Source organism: Accipiter gentilis, chromosome 17 (genome assembly GCF_929443795.1).
Source record: "Accipiter gentilis chromosome 17, bAccGen1.1, whole genome shotgun sequence".
Lineage (NCBI taxonomy): Eukaryota > Metazoa > Chordata > Aves > Accipitriformes > Accipitridae > Astur > Astur gentilis.
Genome location: NC_064896.1, coordinates 27760395 through 27776961, shown reverse-complemented (window position 1 = coordinate 27776961; position 16567 = coordinate 27760395). Strand labels below are relative to the sequence as shown.

The window sequence follows — 16567 nt, the reverse complement described above, 5'->3', positions numbered from 1 at the left end:
GGGACACATGTCATTTCCATAAAAATGAATGTGATTGTTCAGATTATAAAAACCACAGCTGTTTCAGCTGATGCCTTTATCATACAAATTAGGTATATTTTAACCTGGTAATTTGAAATGAGATGTAATTTGGCATTTCAATTGGTTGGCATTTTTTTTTTAGTATCAGCATAACCTCACCCTTTCCAGTCTCTGTATAAAGTCTTCATTTAGAGCTGATGAAGAAGTAAAGTTAGACTTCAGTTTGCTTCTTCTTAGTGAGATATGCAGACTTTATTCTTATGTACTACATAGTAATGTTGGAGGGAAATCACAAGGTGAATGCAATGGATTGCTGCTTTAATCTCGTTCCTGTCAGTCATTGATAGGGACTTCAGCCTGTCCCTGGTCTCTTTTCATGTAGTAGTGTCTGATATAAATGTAATTGCTTTCCTGTGGCACAAAACTGATTGAGGATGACTGGTTCTTTCCTGGCTGCTCTGATCCAGCCATGGTCTCAGGGCAACAGGAGCTGGAGGAGGAACTGACCACAGTTCAAGGAATGGGCAGGCTGCAGCAGGCAAGAAGAAAAAGCAATCAGACCAGCAGGAAGCTTCAGGTGGGTTAAAAGTGTCAAGAGTTTATTTTTACAAATGTGTGTTAATAAAAATATAGAAAATACTATTATATATATGGTGCTTTACAGTTAAAAACATTAAGGGCTTAAGAACTTAGATTAGTTATGTAACTGAAAACTTTGATGAATTTAATGGTTGTGTTATGTAGCCAGAAGATGAGACATTCCAATGGCATCACAGCCCTCTATTCCTGGAGTAATGAGTCTATTTAAATTTACACTGAAAAATAATGAGTCTCTCTCTGGAGTAATTCACATGCTTGAAGATCTGTGCATATTTAATATGTTAAGGCCATTTTTGGTTTAGATACAGTCTGTACAAATACCTTTGTTGGTGGAGCTTTCCTGAATAATTAGGAAATAGAGTCAGTTCATTCAGGTGTACTTCTAGGTAGTTGGTGCTATAACTCACACGAAAAAATCATAATCTTTTTGTAAGAAGAATTAGGATGTTATTGCCACATTAACATACCGTTGGAAGAATAATTTTATGTTTAGTTAACTCCGATACTTTAACCTGAGATTCAGAGGACCCTATTAACTGTAGAAATCAGGGGACCAGTTAAGGTATCCAAACATTGTTATCTGTTGGCCTTTCAGATGCCTGAGGGTGTCTTCGAAGGTCTGGCAGATACCATACAAAACCGGTGGGAGACTTGGCTTTTCTGGAAATAATAGCTGGAAGCTGGGCAGGTGACTCTAGTGTCCAGATTGATCCCATGCACTTACATTTAGGCATCTGAATCACTTACTGAGTTTTTGGACTTATAATTTAAACTATGCTTTTAATAACAGAATAGGTATTTTACCCTCGCTTTCTTTCTTCTTTAAATTAAACTTCATTCTCATGTTTTGTGCATAGGAAGAATACAGCTTTGATAGAAAACAATGCTTTCAAGAATTGAACGTCACCTTGGATAGCACTGATTCAGCTGAAGGAGAAAATATGGGAGGTTGGTGGCCAGAGTACACTTCACCTAATGCAGGTGTGATAGCGACTAGACAGTTTATTAAAGCATGCACAGCATCTGTATTTTGTGTCTATTTTTGTTTTCAAATTCAACTAACAACCCATTTGTGGTGTATTCTAATCTTTGTTGAATTTTTTTGGCTTGCGTTTTCTTCCTTTTCATTTTAAAGCATGTGCGTGCTGGATGAACTGCCTAGTTTTGGTTCAGAAGTAGAATATAAATATGACTAAACACTGGAATTGGTTGAGCCTTGTTGCCCATGAAATATCCTATGTGGCAAGATCATGTGTTTTTTAAGTTACGAGTCTTGTTCCTGTGAATGTGTTTCCAATCTATGTAACAGTTATGTTGCAGAAAATTGCATTCCATTGCTGTATGCTTTCAACTTAAAAACAAAATTCTTATTTTTTTAATACAAATGTTTTATATCTGTCATAAAGACTGCAAATATATCTTATTGTTAAAATGGAATAGACTCACTTGCAAATTTTGATACAGACCAGTTTACTTGGTTTATGAATAATTGCTTAAGATCTGATGGTGCAAGTACATGATCAACTTGCGATTAAAGTAACATGAGCCACACTATTGACTGAGCCACAATATTGTTTAGACTATTTCTGCCAGGTTCTCTTGAGTTCTTGAGCTATGCAACTTTATTTTGGTTTTTCAATAGTTAAGGGTACTTTTGCCATCTAAATTTTGGAAATACAGGGCCTCAGGCATTTCCCCTGGAAATGGTTGAGAGATCTGACTGTGCCCAACCCTGGTGAGAATTGTGAATAAAAAGCTGAAACCATTTCTAGACTTCAGGAATTTTAGTGGACCTTTCTTGAAATAATTTTTCTCTTTGATTTAAGTAGGTTTACGGAGTGTGGTTGAAGAATTGGAATTGGAAAGAAATCAGCTTCAGGAACAAATTCTTTTTCTAGAAGAGCGTTGTCAGGATTTGGAAGATAGATTGCAGCTTCAAGGTAGAATGGAGGCTCTTCAGGTGAGCTTTTGTAGTTGTGTGAAACCTGATGATATAAGAGAATCATTTTGTTCTCTTTATATTCTTACAATCATAGCTAGCAAAATGTTTAAAGCCTGCTTTATACTTCATAATTATGTTGGCAGAGAGTGTACACAATACACTATGCTCTGAAGTTGAAGCCCGTCACTTATGTTCAGCAAAAGTAAAAGACATCACACAGAGAAACTTTTTTGAAAGTAAGCTTTGTTATTTGTTTTAGAAATAAAGGCAACGTGATTTTCATTATTCTTTGTAGGGGGCCTTTGTCAGAAGGTCCAGAATTACTACTTACTACTGGCATAAGTCTCAGTCTTCTTACATCCCTCAAGTTTATTTTATATAAATGTATCTGTGTGTGTATATATATTATTATTTTTATATATATATACACACATATTTATAGAAAAGAAACTGTGTAAATATATAAAGTAATTAATAATTTAATTTTATTTTTTTATATATATGTAAACAATGTAAATCCCAGATACTAATTTGATATATATTTATTTTTTGAAATTATTCAGTGAAGGCACCAAAAGGAATGGTAAAGTAAATATTTATCAGAAAAATTATTTTTAATATTTCCTGATTGACAAGTTACTGTGTTTGATAATTTGGAAACCTTATTTTCACTAAATGACACAACTGATTTCTTACTCAAACTCCTTCAGGCTTTGTGCATTATTCATAGTTCTTTATCTGTTAAGTTGCACATATATAAAAAAGAATTAATGATTTTAAGATGAAAGACAACCTTATATTAATTATTACTTGAGAATCTTGTAACAAAGCCTTTCAATACAGGTAACGTTTGGTGTAGATGAAGAAGGGCAGCTATTGAGGGCGGTACAGGTGTGTTCTGCCTCCTCCAAAATCCTAGCTTATTTTCATTAGAGGTGACAAGTTTGCCATGTTTGTCCTATTTGCTGTTGATTCTGGACATGTGTTCTGCTTTTGGTTTTTGGTTGCTGTTGTCAGATGGGTTTTTTTGTGGTTTTATTTTTGAGTTGGTGCAGTGCATCTGGCTAGAGTAGGAGATTTGTACTGTGTTTAAAAAAAAAAAAAAGCTGTGTGAATGAAGCTTGCTTCCTTTTACTTTTCTCTACGATCCCCCATATGCAGGTTTTTGCATTCCTTCAACCTGAAAAACCAGGCAAAAAAATTTCCAAGTTTGATAATGTCTTCAAATCAATGAAAAAGTATTTTTTCAAAGCAGTAGCTTCCCCTGTTAAGTAAGCTGCCTTAACACAGTATGAGTGTGTGTGTTGTTTTGGCTATACAGCAATCATCCTTGAGTTCACGCTATCATAGCATTGCTGAAGGAGGTATTTCTGAAAGGTGGGTTACATTTATTTGAACTAATATCTATTTTGCACTGATATCTGCTAAAGTACTAGAATAACAGTCTCATATTACCGTGTAGGTTGTAAATCTCCTGAAGAGTCAGATTTTTATGACTCCAGTTATCTTATGGTATTCTGGGTGTTTGTATGTGATAATGCTCTTCATTATTGTTATGTTGCAGAATGAAAATGAACGTTTGCAAACTCAACTCACCCAATTACGCAACCAACAAACGCGAGATGTGGAAAAGCATCAAATTCTGATCTCTGGCTTGAATGAGCAGCTTAAAGGGTAAAATAAAGGTTCTTTACAACTCCGTACAGGAATAGTTATCGTTGCTTTAACATTCAACTTCTAATGAGAAGTATAATCTCTTAAAACACTTGAAACAGAGTTACTTGATTCCTGCTTCTGTTTGCAGTAATGTTATTTTTGTACTTGGCAGCTTAAATGGAAAGTGTAAAAATAATTATTCTTTTAGGAAAATAGTTTGGGGCTAGTAATTCTAGGAAGCTTAAAGCAGGCTTTGTTTTCAGAATGTCTAAATATGTATTTTTTTTCTTAGACTAAGTGACAGAAATAGCTTCCTTGAAAATTCACTTGGAGAAAAAGAACTAAAACTGTTGAGTACGACAGAAAAACTGGAACAGATTGAAACTTTGAGGAAACTGCTTCAAGAAAAGGATCTTCTGAACAAAGAGCTTGGTGATAAGTTTGTGCATACTGAGCAAAAAGTAAGTTAAAGTTATTGTTAAATAGTATGTAATTTAATAGAACTGGCGAGCATTAGCCATAACTTTCTATTTGTGTCCCAGCAGCAATATTGCTGTTTTCCGTATCTGAAGGTTTTTGTTCTGTTTCTTTACAGTTTCATTCACTTCATGTAATTGCTTTGTTTTAAGTTGTGTGTAAGGATTTCTTAGACCCAACACAGAACTTTGCATGAAAGTATTTATGTTTTATTGGGGTGATAAGTTATCCTCATGTATTATTTTCAAAGTATAAACTCCACTGTTGTGTAAACTCAATATTACAACTCTAACATCACAGTTTCAATATAATTCTATATATTTCTATCACACTGACTTTTATTTTTAATACTAAGCTGAATGAAGTCTTAAAGAAATGCAGTGCGTATGAAGTGGAGAACACCGAGCAGAAAACAGTCATCAGTGATCTAACAGAAAAAGTTGCTACACTGAAGGAAAAGGTAACTCATTAAAATAAAGTAAGAGAAGAAATTTATGTTCTTTTGACATGGCCCATTTAAATGTCAGCAAAATAACAGCATTAGCTGCTTAGAATTTCATACACTGATCTTTCTGTATGCTAAAACAATCTAAAGAGTAACATGGTTATCTTGTGACTATAAAGTTGGGTACAGATTGATTAGTGTAGATACTCGTTCTACCTATGGAGTGTAACTTCCATTCTCCCTCTAATGTATGTTTGAAGTGTTTTTTGTAACATTATTTTCTTGATGTTTAGACTTTGAAGCAAGATGGTGTGGTAGAGTCGATGCAGCTGGATCTGGACCAGACAAATGAAGAGCTTGACAAATTGAATACCAGCCATTTAGAGGAAAGATCTCAACTTATTCAAGATCTCCAGAAACGTGAAAGAGAAATTGATAATCTTAAAGAAGCACTGGCAGAAAAAGACAGGGAGATGTCTGTCTTGTCTTTGAATATGACAGAATATTCTGAACAGGTTATCATCCTGAAGCGTCAAGTGCAATGCAAAGAGGAAGAAATACGAGGGATGGAAGAGGCTTTATCAAAGGCTGAAAGGGAAACTCATTTACTGAAAGAAGTACAAACAGCTGATGTAAGAGATGCAAGCGTGAAGATATCTGTCCTTTCTGAGCAGAGTAATACAATGAGACTAGAGCTAGAAAGAGTTAGAGTTGAGAATGAAGCTAAAACCAAAGAAAACGAGGAATTAATAAGACAAAGCAGTGAGAACAGCATTACAATTAAGCGTCTCCATTCTGAAATCAAGGCCAACAATGTCGCATACCATAACAAACTTGCGGAGTGCGAGTCACAAATTACTTTGCTGAAAGAACAAATAAGTAAATCATCTGAAAAGCTACAAGAAACCGAGGATAAACAAAGAAAAGAAACTGAATATTTGAAATCTCAGCTTGAGGAAAACAATACTCTAAAGGAAAAATGGAACAATTTGCTTAAAGAGAAAGAGAGTAAAGCACAGAAACTTGAAAATGAGTTAAAATCAATTAAAGATTCATACAACAAACTGGTTTTGGAAAATGCTAAAAAAGATGAAGAGTTGGCTGAGTTATCTGGGAAGCTTATAGAACATACTGAACATCAGGAAACAATTAAAAAAGAATTACAAGAGAAGCAAGAGTTCATTATTTCATTAGAGCAGAAGCTTGGGGTTTTGGAGCAGCAAAATGAAGAGACTAAACTTAAATTAACTGGAGATCTGAAAGCCAAAGAGACATGTTGCAAAGAACTTAATAACCAATTAAATGAAATACATAAACAAATTAAGAAAATGGAAATAGAGACACAGGAGAAAGCTTCAGCTAATAAGCAATTGCATGCAGATCTTGAAGACAAAGAAGTAAAATTGGCAGAGCAAATAAAAGCAAATGAATATCTGAAAAAAAGTATAGATATGGTGGAAAAAGAGAAGGAACAGCTAATCAGTGAAAATGAGAATTTGTCCAAACTCCTGGATGTAAGAGAGTGTGAATTGTTAAAGAAAATCCAGGCTGTGGCAGAAATAGAGGATAAGTTATCTGCTAGCACTGCTGAGTATGAAAAAACTCTTTCATTACTAAATTGTGATAAAAACACTCTGGCAAAAGAGATTGAACAACTTTCAATACTTGCCAAGCAAAAAGAAAATTCAGTTGCAGAACAGCTGCAGGAGAAAACAAAGGAATGTAATGTGCTAGCTGATCAGTTGTTTGAAAGCAAGGAACAGACACAACAGTTGCATGAACAAATGCAATCACTTCTCATTCAGCTGAAGGATACGAGAGACAAAGAACTAAAGAAAGAAGAAATGTTAAATAATAAGTTATCTGAATGTAGTAGCCTAATCCAAGAGCTCAGCCATAGTAAGGAAAATAATTTATTACTGCAGGAACAAATTCAAAGCATAACTGTGGATTTTGAAACTGTGAACAGGTCTCTAGAAGAGAAAAACCTCCAAAATTATTCGTTACGTAAGGAAATGGAAGAGAGTAAGCTTTGTGTTGTAGAGTTGCAGGATGAAATTAAAAAACTTAAAGATGAAAAAACAGAGTTATCTCAGTTGGTAGAGGAAAGAGACCTGACTGTAAAAAGTCAGGGTTCAGAACTTGAGAAGTTTCATAGGCAAATTTCTGAAAAAATGGAAGAAAGCACAGTGTTAAGTAATCGGCTACAGGTATTAAACAAAGAATTGGATATGCTTAGGCATGAAAAAGAGGACTTTTCAAGCTTATTGAGCGAGAAGTCACGTGAATGTGAATTTCTTCAGTCACAGTTGGTACAGCAGCAGTCTGAAATTACTTCAGCAAGGCAGCAAGCACATACAGCAGCTCTAGAAAATGAAAAATTGAAAGTAGACATTGAAACAGTTAATGTTACGGTAATGAAAAAGTCAGATGAAATAGCTGCTTTAACTTCACACTTGTCCCAGCAAAGTCATAATATTTTAGCTCTGAAGGACCAAATTGATGGCCTGTTGATTGAAAAAGAAAACTTAAAAGCTGTCTTTGAAGAAAAAGAAACTCTCCTTTCTGAAAAGGAGGCTTTGATTCAGCAAATGAAAGATAGTAAAATGGCAGGAGAAGGACAATATATGCAAATAATTTCAGCTCTGCAAAACCAAATACAAGCCCTAGGTTTTGAAACCAGCCAGCTTAGACACACAATGCAGGAAAAAGAAAATGAATTTAAGAGGCAAGCCCAAGAATTAAAGTTACTAAAAGATAAATCTGAAGAGTCTGATGTACTTAGGGTTCAACTGTCTGAGAATATGGAGGTTATTTCTGACCTTCAATATCAGCTTAGAAACATGACGGAGAAGTCATCCCAGTTGAATGATTCAATTATACAGAAGGACGAATCTTTAAAACAAAAGTTAGATGAATACATCAGTTTAAAAGCACAGCTTTCTGAGGTACAGGAATCTTCTGTTTTGCAGGAGAAACAGTTAGAGCTTTTAGTCTCTGAAGCAGAACAATTAAAAGTACTTGTTTCAGAAAAAGACTTAACCATCAACAATATTTCATTATTCAGTGAGAATTTAAAGACACAACTTCAAGAGAAAGAGAATGAATGTGAGGTCTTAAAGAAACAGGTGGTAGAGCTGGAGGAAGTGAAAGTGAATTTACAAAAAGAATTACAACATCAGACGAATGTAATAATTGAGATGGACCAGTCTTTATCAGAAAAGGAATCATCTCTTATAGAAAATGAAAGTCTCCTCAAAACTCTGAAGGAGACAGCAAGGAAAGATGAAGAGAAGACAAATTTAATTTCTCAGCTCCAAAGTCATGTATATGAACTAACACAAGAACTACAAAAATCTAAAGAACTAGTCCACGAGAAAGAAAATGCCTTTTTATCTCTTCAGGAGAAAATTGAAGCACAGTATGAAGTAAGAACTGAGTTGAATGCAGCTCTTGGAAAAAAAGAGGAAGTTATTGCTGGACTGCTTAATTCTTTAAAGGAGAAAGATACCAGTATACAGCTGGCAGATAGCAAGGTTAATGTTCTTTCTAGTGAGATTGAGGTTCTCAGAGAAAAATTAGAGAAAAGTGGTACAGCTGTGAAAAACCTTACTAATGAATTTCAAGAAAAGAATGAGAAGCTTGATATTAATCAGAAGAAAATTGATTCTTTGACTGTTGAACTTGACTCCCTCAGAAACGAACACCAAAAAGCGCTGGACCAAATAAGTACATGGGAAGAAGAAATACATCAAAAAGAATTGGCTGTGGAGTCTCTGCGTGTGAAGTGCACTGAACAGGCAGATAACATAGCATGTTTGAAGTTAGAGTTGAACAATGTAAATTCCAAATCTTCTCAAGACTGCCATGACAATGCACTTTTAATAGATAGTCTGCAGTGTCAGGTAGAGTCTTTAGAGAAAGAAAAAAATCTGTTACAAGAAGAGGCTGATAAACTGATGGCTGAAAACACACAACTTACTGCATCTCAAAATCAGTTGCAAAAGAAATTGGAAGAGCTCCGAGAAATCAATGAAAAACTAGAAACCAGTGAGAATTATTCAAGAATGCAGATAGATGCTGTCAAGCTGCAGATGAAGACTGAAAAAGACAAGTTACAGATGCAGGTTAGTGTGAAGGGTGAAGAACTTTCTAAATTAGAACTTAAATTTGAAACTCTAGAACAAAGTCTACTTGAGTCAGAAAACAAATGGGTGACAGAACTTGATAGGGCAACTTTACAAAATAATAATCTTACTGAGCAATTGAGCAGTTTAGAAAGTGAAATGAAATCAAAGGATAGCAAAATCCAGTCTTTGCAGCAGGAGCTGGATCTTATGAAAGAGGAATTAACACAGAGCTTATCTCTGTTACTTAGTAGTAGGCTTTTATGTAAAGAAAAGGCGGCACAGACTTCAGATTCTGAACTGCAGCTAACTGATAGTAAAATTCAGTTGGAAAAATTCTCCACTCTGGTAGCCACTATTTTGAGCAAAGAAGCAGAAGGAGAACAATTGCAACTGGTGCTTTTAGAAAAACAGAAAGAAATAGAGATCATGAAAGATGAATTAAAAAGTATGCAGTCACTTGAGAAGCAGAAGGAGCTGCTGCATAATGATATTGAAAAGATGAAGGGCAAATACAAATCTGAAATTGAATGTCTGACAGAAGAAATGGTCACAGTCAAGGAAACATTATGTAAACAACAGTCTCTCTTGCAAGAAAGAGAAGAGTCTTTTGCAGAAATAAATAAGCAGGTTGAATTTCTTCAAGACAAGTTAAATAAATCAGAAGAAATGGTAAGAAACGGTCAAGAAAAACTGCACGTTGAAGGTGAAAAAGTAGCAAGTCTCCTTGAAGAAATGGGAAAAAAAGATCAACTCATTGGAAACTTAACTTCCCAATTAAATCAGCAGAAGGATTTAATTTCTGGCCTAAGCCAGCAACTGAAAGAAAAGGACTGTTCTGTTACCCAGGTCATGGAATCATTGTCTAATGAAATGCTGAATTTTTCTGAAGAGAGAAATACATTAAATACCAAACTGCAAGACCTTGAAACTGTTCATAAGAGTTCTGTAGGAGAACTAAACCAAGTATTGCAGGAACTTGAGGATTGTAAGAAAGAACTGGAACACAGTCAGGTTACGTTAAGGAGTAGAGAAGCTGTGTTTAAAGATTTAATGAATGAAAAAGAGGAGATGCAGTTTAATCTTGAGAAAATGGGCAAGGAAAAAGACAATCTGAAAAAGAAACTTCAAGCAGCATTGATAATAAGAAGAGATCTAATGCAAAAAGTTGGAAAACTAGAAAAGAGTGGACAGGAAGAAATAGAAAAAGAGCAAAAAAAAGCAGAGGAGTTGTTGAATAAAGTTAATGAGTTAACAGACAAGCTGAAACTAATTGAAGTACAAAATAAAGACTTTGAGTCTCATATTGGAACTTTGAAGCAACAACTTCTAGAAAAAGATGCCAAAATAAACGATTTGACTGAAATTTTGTCTGCAAAAGCCTCTTACTTAGAAGAACTTCAGGACAATATTGCAGAACGAAATGATGTCATTGCTGAAAAACAAAACATATGTGAGCAGAACCTTAAATCTTTAGAGGAAAAGGACTGCATGCTTGCTCATATGCAATCTATGCTCGATGAAAATGCAAGTGCATATGAAGAGGAACGTTCTCAGCTGCTCTCAGCTCTTGAAAAGTTGAAGTCTGAAGTTAAGAAGAAGGAAGAATTGTTGAAAAATTGTAGCTCGGAAGAGCCTTATTTAAGTGCTGGGGACAGGAAGAAGTGTCTGGACCCCAGTGATGACATTAATGTCATCAATCAATTTAAAAAAGAAAAAGAAGCCTTGGAGATGGAGCTTTTGGTGATGAAAGAAGATATAAAAAAATTTCAGAAAGAAAGGGAAGAGCACACTAAACTTGCAGCAGATTTTGATGAACAAAAAACCCACCTTGAGAATCTCAAACAAGAACATAAAGCACTCTGGGAAGTTCTTCAAACAAAATGTAAAGAACTTGACTTTAATCAGTTAGAAGAGTGCCCTATAGGGAAAGAGCTGGCTTCACCTAAGGCAATGCCAGGAGAAGAAGCCCCTGACCTAAGGAATTTGGAATCAGACAAACCAAGAAGCAAGGTTCAGGTTGCATCCTTAAAAGAGTCAGAAAACATTATCACTGCACTGGCAAGTAAAGACACTGAGTTAAAAGAACTAAGAAGTAATTATGCAAAACTTCAGGAGGAAAGAGAAATGTTAAAGCAAGAGTTGAGAAAAATATCAGTTAAATTTGGTGATGAAAGAGAAGAAACAGTCAACTTAAACTCTTTGAGACAGCAGGAGCAGTACCAAGAGCAATATAAGGGCAGCTTGTTGGAGGACATAAAGCAGCTACAGAAAAAGCTGAAAGCATATGAGGCTGAAGCTATAGAGGTTAAGACAGCACTCGAACATGTGAATAATGAGAAAGAAGCACTTATTAAAAAAAGTGAAGAGGATTACAAGATGAACCAGGAGAAACTGCAGAGAATGAGAATTGAAGCTAAGAAGGAGGTTGCAGAAAAGAATGAGGAAATAGAAGCATTGCGTTGTTCACTTAGTGATTTCAAAGATAAACTTGATCTGGAAAAGGAATTACTAAACGAAGCCATAAAGGAGGGCAAAGATGAAGCCCACCATTACAAAACAGCATTTGAAGAAATGAAGAGTGAAAAAGAGAAACTTGTCAGCTGTTTAGAAAAGTCCAATTTGGAACTGATTAATATGAAAAAGGAGGTAAAACATTTCAGTGAAGAAAACAAAAAACTGCTGACAGAGCTATGTATGCTACGTGAGAAGGCTGAGATGAGTAGACCTGTGGGGTCACGCAAAGAGCTTATGGAAGAAAATGATACTGAAAAAGAATTGGGAGAGTTTTGTTTGGAAAGTAATTTCCTTCAAGAAAAGTTGCAAGATAAAGGCACCTGTTTGCAACTATCAGAGGCTGATTACTCTGGGAAAACTAAACTGAGAGAAGCAACAGAATGTCAAATCCCGAAACAAATGCAAACGATTGAAGAGCCGCTGGTGAAAACAGCAAATGTAAATGATTCTAAACTACAAGAGCAAAGAACTATATCAGAAGGGAAGTCCAGAGAGCGCCTTCAGAGAAAATTACAGGCGGCTTTAATATCACGTAAAGAAGCCCTGAGAGAAAATAAATGTCTGAAAGACCAGATTGATAAGCTGATGTTGGAAAGAGAAGAGCTGGTGAACAAGACAGGGATGCTTGAACGCTTGTTAGAGCTTGGTAGAGAAAAACAAAGTTCAAGTACTGTTTCTCCATTGTCTCAAGAGGAGAGCCTTGTTTCTGAAAATGCTAGACTGTTGACTGAAAATGAAAACCTCACGGCGGCATGTGAAAGTCTTAAATCCACCATGGAGACTATAGTTCAGGAAAAAGAGGCCTTTTCTTTCCAACTAAATACCTTAAAAGATTCTCAGACAGTTGAATTAACAGGATGGAAGGCTAAACATAGTGAATTAAAGCAGGAGTATGAATCACTTCTTCAGGCGTATGAGAATATCAGTAGTAAAATAGCAGATATGAGGCAAGTTATTGATCTCAGTAGAAAAGAGAAGCAAGAGGCTATTCAAAGACTCAGGGAAGGAGAATCTGAGAAGGAGGCTCTTGAGAAGCGTTTACAAAAACTCATTGATGAAAATGAGGTTATTAAGAATCAACTGAAACAACTCAGTGAATCCAAGAAAATGGAAGTTGACGAATTACAAAGTAAAGCAGAAAGGCAGATACGTGAGCAAGAGGCAATGATGCAAGAACACCAGGATCGTCTGCATGAACTGACTGAACAGAATCATCAGCTAATGGAGGAGAATGAGCAGCTGAAACAAACTTCTGAAAATTTAAAGCAGGCTTTAGAGAAAATTCAGAATGAAAATTATACCCTTCATAACAACATCACTGTAACTAAAGCAGCTTTGGGAGAGCTCCAAGTTCAAATGGAAGTGTACCAAAATGATATGCAATCTAAAATCAATGATGCATTACATGAGAATGAATCATTGTTAAAGGACATTAATGTGTTAAAGGATAAGCTCTCTGAAAAAGAACAAGATGTGCTTGTCCTAGAACAAGAAAGAAATTTAATTTCAGAAAAAGTGAAAGAAACTGAAAAATCTTTGGACCATAAAAATCATTGTCTAACAAAGCTGGGTATGGAATGTAAAAGTCTTACACAAGAAATTGTTAGTCTAAATGAAAAAGTTAAGATTTTAGAGGATGATAAATGTCTGTTACAGGAAGAATTAGAAAATGCACAAGAAAGTTCTTACAAAGTAAAGAATGAGAGAGAATTTCTTGAGACAGAATTGCTTAATCATGTTAAAAAAGTTGACCATCTTACTGATAGAATGAAAGCAGCACAGGTACAGAATAACTTGCTGTTGCAGCAACTGGAAGAATTAAAGGCAGAAAAATGTAACGTGATTAGAGAAAAAGAAGAACAGCAGTTACATCTTGTGAAAATGTTTGAGGAGAAGGTGAAAAGTGCTCAGAGGGATAATAATGGAAGTAAAAACAAAACGAAAGAATTGCAAGAACTCTTAAAGGAGAAACAGCAGGAGATCAACCATTTGCAAAAGGATTCTATAAAGTTCCAGGAGCTGATCCTGGATTTGGAAAGATCTGTGAAACTGTCCCAGACAAAAAGTGAAAAATTCGAAAAGGACTTAAGTAATACATTAGAAAAGCTTGCAAAGTCAGATGAAGAAATACATCATCTCAAGGGAAAGCTTTCTTCACAGATGAACCTGTTGGATCAGTCAAAGAATGAAGTGGACAGGCTTACAGATGAGAATCTAAATTGGAGAAAAGAACTTCAGAAGAAAGAAGATGAACTACAAATTCAAAAGAGAGAATATGAGAGAGAATTGGAATTTAATCTTCAACAATTAAAACTGGTTCACAAAAGAGAATTTTTTAAGCTCCAGGAAAGACACGGTGCCCTTGAGAGAGAAAAAGATAGGGCAGTTAGTGAGATTCATGGTTTGCAAGAGGAAGTTAGCATTAAGGACTCTCAAAACAAGAAACTTCAAGCAGATTTGAATGCAGCTTTGGCACGATTAGCTGCTTTTACAAAGTGTATGTCCTCTCTTCAGGATGACAGGGACAGGGTAATCACTGAAATGAAAACCTGGGAAATGCAGTTCAAAGAGGCTATCCAAAATAAAGAGAAACAGATAGAAGACAGTAATAGAAGAATAGTGTCTTTACAAGATGAACTGAAAGACAAAATTACTCAGATTCAAGAAATGAATATCAAATATTCTGTGGTAGACGAAACAAAGGATGAACTGTATTTGAGGCAAAAGTCTGTTGATATACAACGCTATGAAGAGCTCTGCAGAATAAAGGAAGAAAATATGGCTTTTTTTAACAGGCAGCAAGAATTGGAGAGTGTTCTTCAGTCCAAAGAAGAAGCTTTGCAGGCACTCCTTAAAGAAAATAATTCTCTCAATCACCTCATAGAGAATAGTAAAAGTGCAGGAAGAGAGATAAAAGCTCTGGAGAGTAATTTTACAAGACAGGAACAAGAATTGCAACAGCTTCTAGCCGAGAAGGAAAAAATTAATGCTGAATTGCAAAAGCAGATTACCATTTCTGAGCAAATGAAGATCATGCTAAATAATAAAGACAAAGAAATTTCCTTACTCATTTCATCAAAAGGTGATGAAATTTCTGACTATCTGATTCAGGTACAGACTCAACATAGAAAACAAATCAAGGAGTATGAACTTCAGTTAAGGTCTTTGCAGGTGGAGAGGCAACAATCTGAGGAGGCCTGCCAAAGGTTGGAAAATGAATTGAGAAATCTCCAAATGAAAGCAGACAAAGCAGGTCAAGATAAGGCTACAATTGCCAGTGAAATAGATGCCTTTAAAAAATCAATGTCATCTCTTCAGAATGATCGGGATGACCTTTTTTCTAAATACAAAGAGCTGGAACATCTTCACCAAGATGTCTTAAATCAGCGGGACAGTCTTATAGTTGGCAATGCAAGTGAGAATAATGCTTTGAAACAAGAATTAAGGATACTTCTCAATCAGATAGATGATCTTCATTCTGAAAATGCAATGCTAAGTGCGCAGCTGATAAAGTATAGGGAAGATCTTAACCAAGTTTTGTCTCTGAAAGACCATCAGCTGAAAGACTTACTTAAGCAGAAATTGGATTGTATTAAAAGCCTTGAACAAGAAAAATACGATCTTCAAAAACAAATAAAAGAAATGCAACTTTCCAGTGAACTGCAAAAGGATACTGCTGTATCTTTGGAACATGAAAATAAAAAATTAATGTCTAAAGTAAATGATTTAGAATCTTTGATTGCATCATTAAACAAAGAGAAACTTGTTTCTGAATCTGGAGAGAAACTGCTAACTAGTGATAGTGTTCAGAAAAAAGAATGTGTATCAAATGGACAGTATGGGGAAAATCGTCAGAAGAAGATTCAAGAACTCCAGAAATCAAGAGGCAGAAATAATAAGGGTGCCGATGAGGAATACAGTAAGACTCTTTTGACACTTGAACACGGAGATGAACCTCATGCTTTTGCAGAGAAGGTGATATTAGAAGTTCAGTCTCAAAATAGTGAGCTGCGCTCCCAAAACGAGGCCTTTGGGAAAGCAATGACTGCTCTACAAAATGATAGAGATAGGATAATAGAGGACTTAAAGGTACTTCAGAGCAAATACACATCTGAACTCAAGACTGAAAAAAAGAAAGGAGATGAACTTGAAGCTGAATTGGATGGCTTTAAATTACATCTTACCAGTATGCTCAAAGAACATTCTCTTCTGAATCAGGCTATTCTTGATGCTGCAGATAAGGTTACACTTGATCAGATTGCTGATGAAATTGAAAATCTCTGTAGGACGTTAGTCAGTCGAGAGATGGAGGTTAGCAGGCTCTCATCTGAGTGTGGGAATTACGTTCACCAGATTGAAGCGTTTTCCAAGGCTATGGCCAGTCTTCAGGATGACCGAGACAAATTGCTGCAGGAGCTCAGCAGTCAGAAGGTAACTTCTGAAACAAAACAGGGCACAGCTTCATTTCCAATTGGTTGCAACAGCATCAATGAGATAAATTCTTTTAAAAGTAATTTGGATATGCCCCAGAATGCTAGGGAAAGATTGGTAAATTTTAATTAGCTACATCACTTGGTAATTCTTTCCTTTATGCAGAGAATGCTTAGAGACTTTATGGATTCTGAAGTTTAACTTTGTAAATTATGTGAGTGCTAAGAAAACATTGTGTGACTAGAGGAGGTGTGCTTGCAATTTTGGGAGTTTAGGTAATTATGCCGTTAAACAGGAGCAAATGGGGAAAAAACATTATTCTGTAGTTGGAAGTCTAGCGCTAATAAAACC

General features: G+C 35.5%; 1 protein-coding gene across 6 annotated transcripts in view; it reads left to right on the top strand.

Annotated features, from left to right (window-relative positions):
• Positions 1–16567, top strand: part of LOC126046807 (golgin subfamily B member 1-like) — a 47258-nt gene that overhangs the window by 18585 nt on the left and 12106 nt on the right. For 3 of the 6 annotated variants that reach the window (XM_049819635.1, XM_049819639.1, XM_049819640.1), the window contains 7 exons: positions 489–598; positions 1479–1602; positions 2448–2581; positions 4128–4237; positions 4512–4680; positions 5052–5156; positions 5435–16216. In XM_049819635.1, coding sequence (XP_049675592.1) covers positions 489–598; positions 1479–1602; positions 2448–2581; positions 4128–4237; positions 4512–4680; positions 5052–5156; positions 5435–16216 — 11534 coding nt within the window. The remainder of the gene's footprint in view (positions 1–488; positions 599–1478; positions 1603–2447; positions 2582–4127; positions 4238–4511; positions 4681–5051; positions 5157–5434; positions 16217–16567) is intronic. The other 3 variants (XM_049819638.1, XM_049819637.1, XM_049819636.1) reach the window with 3 other exon arrangements.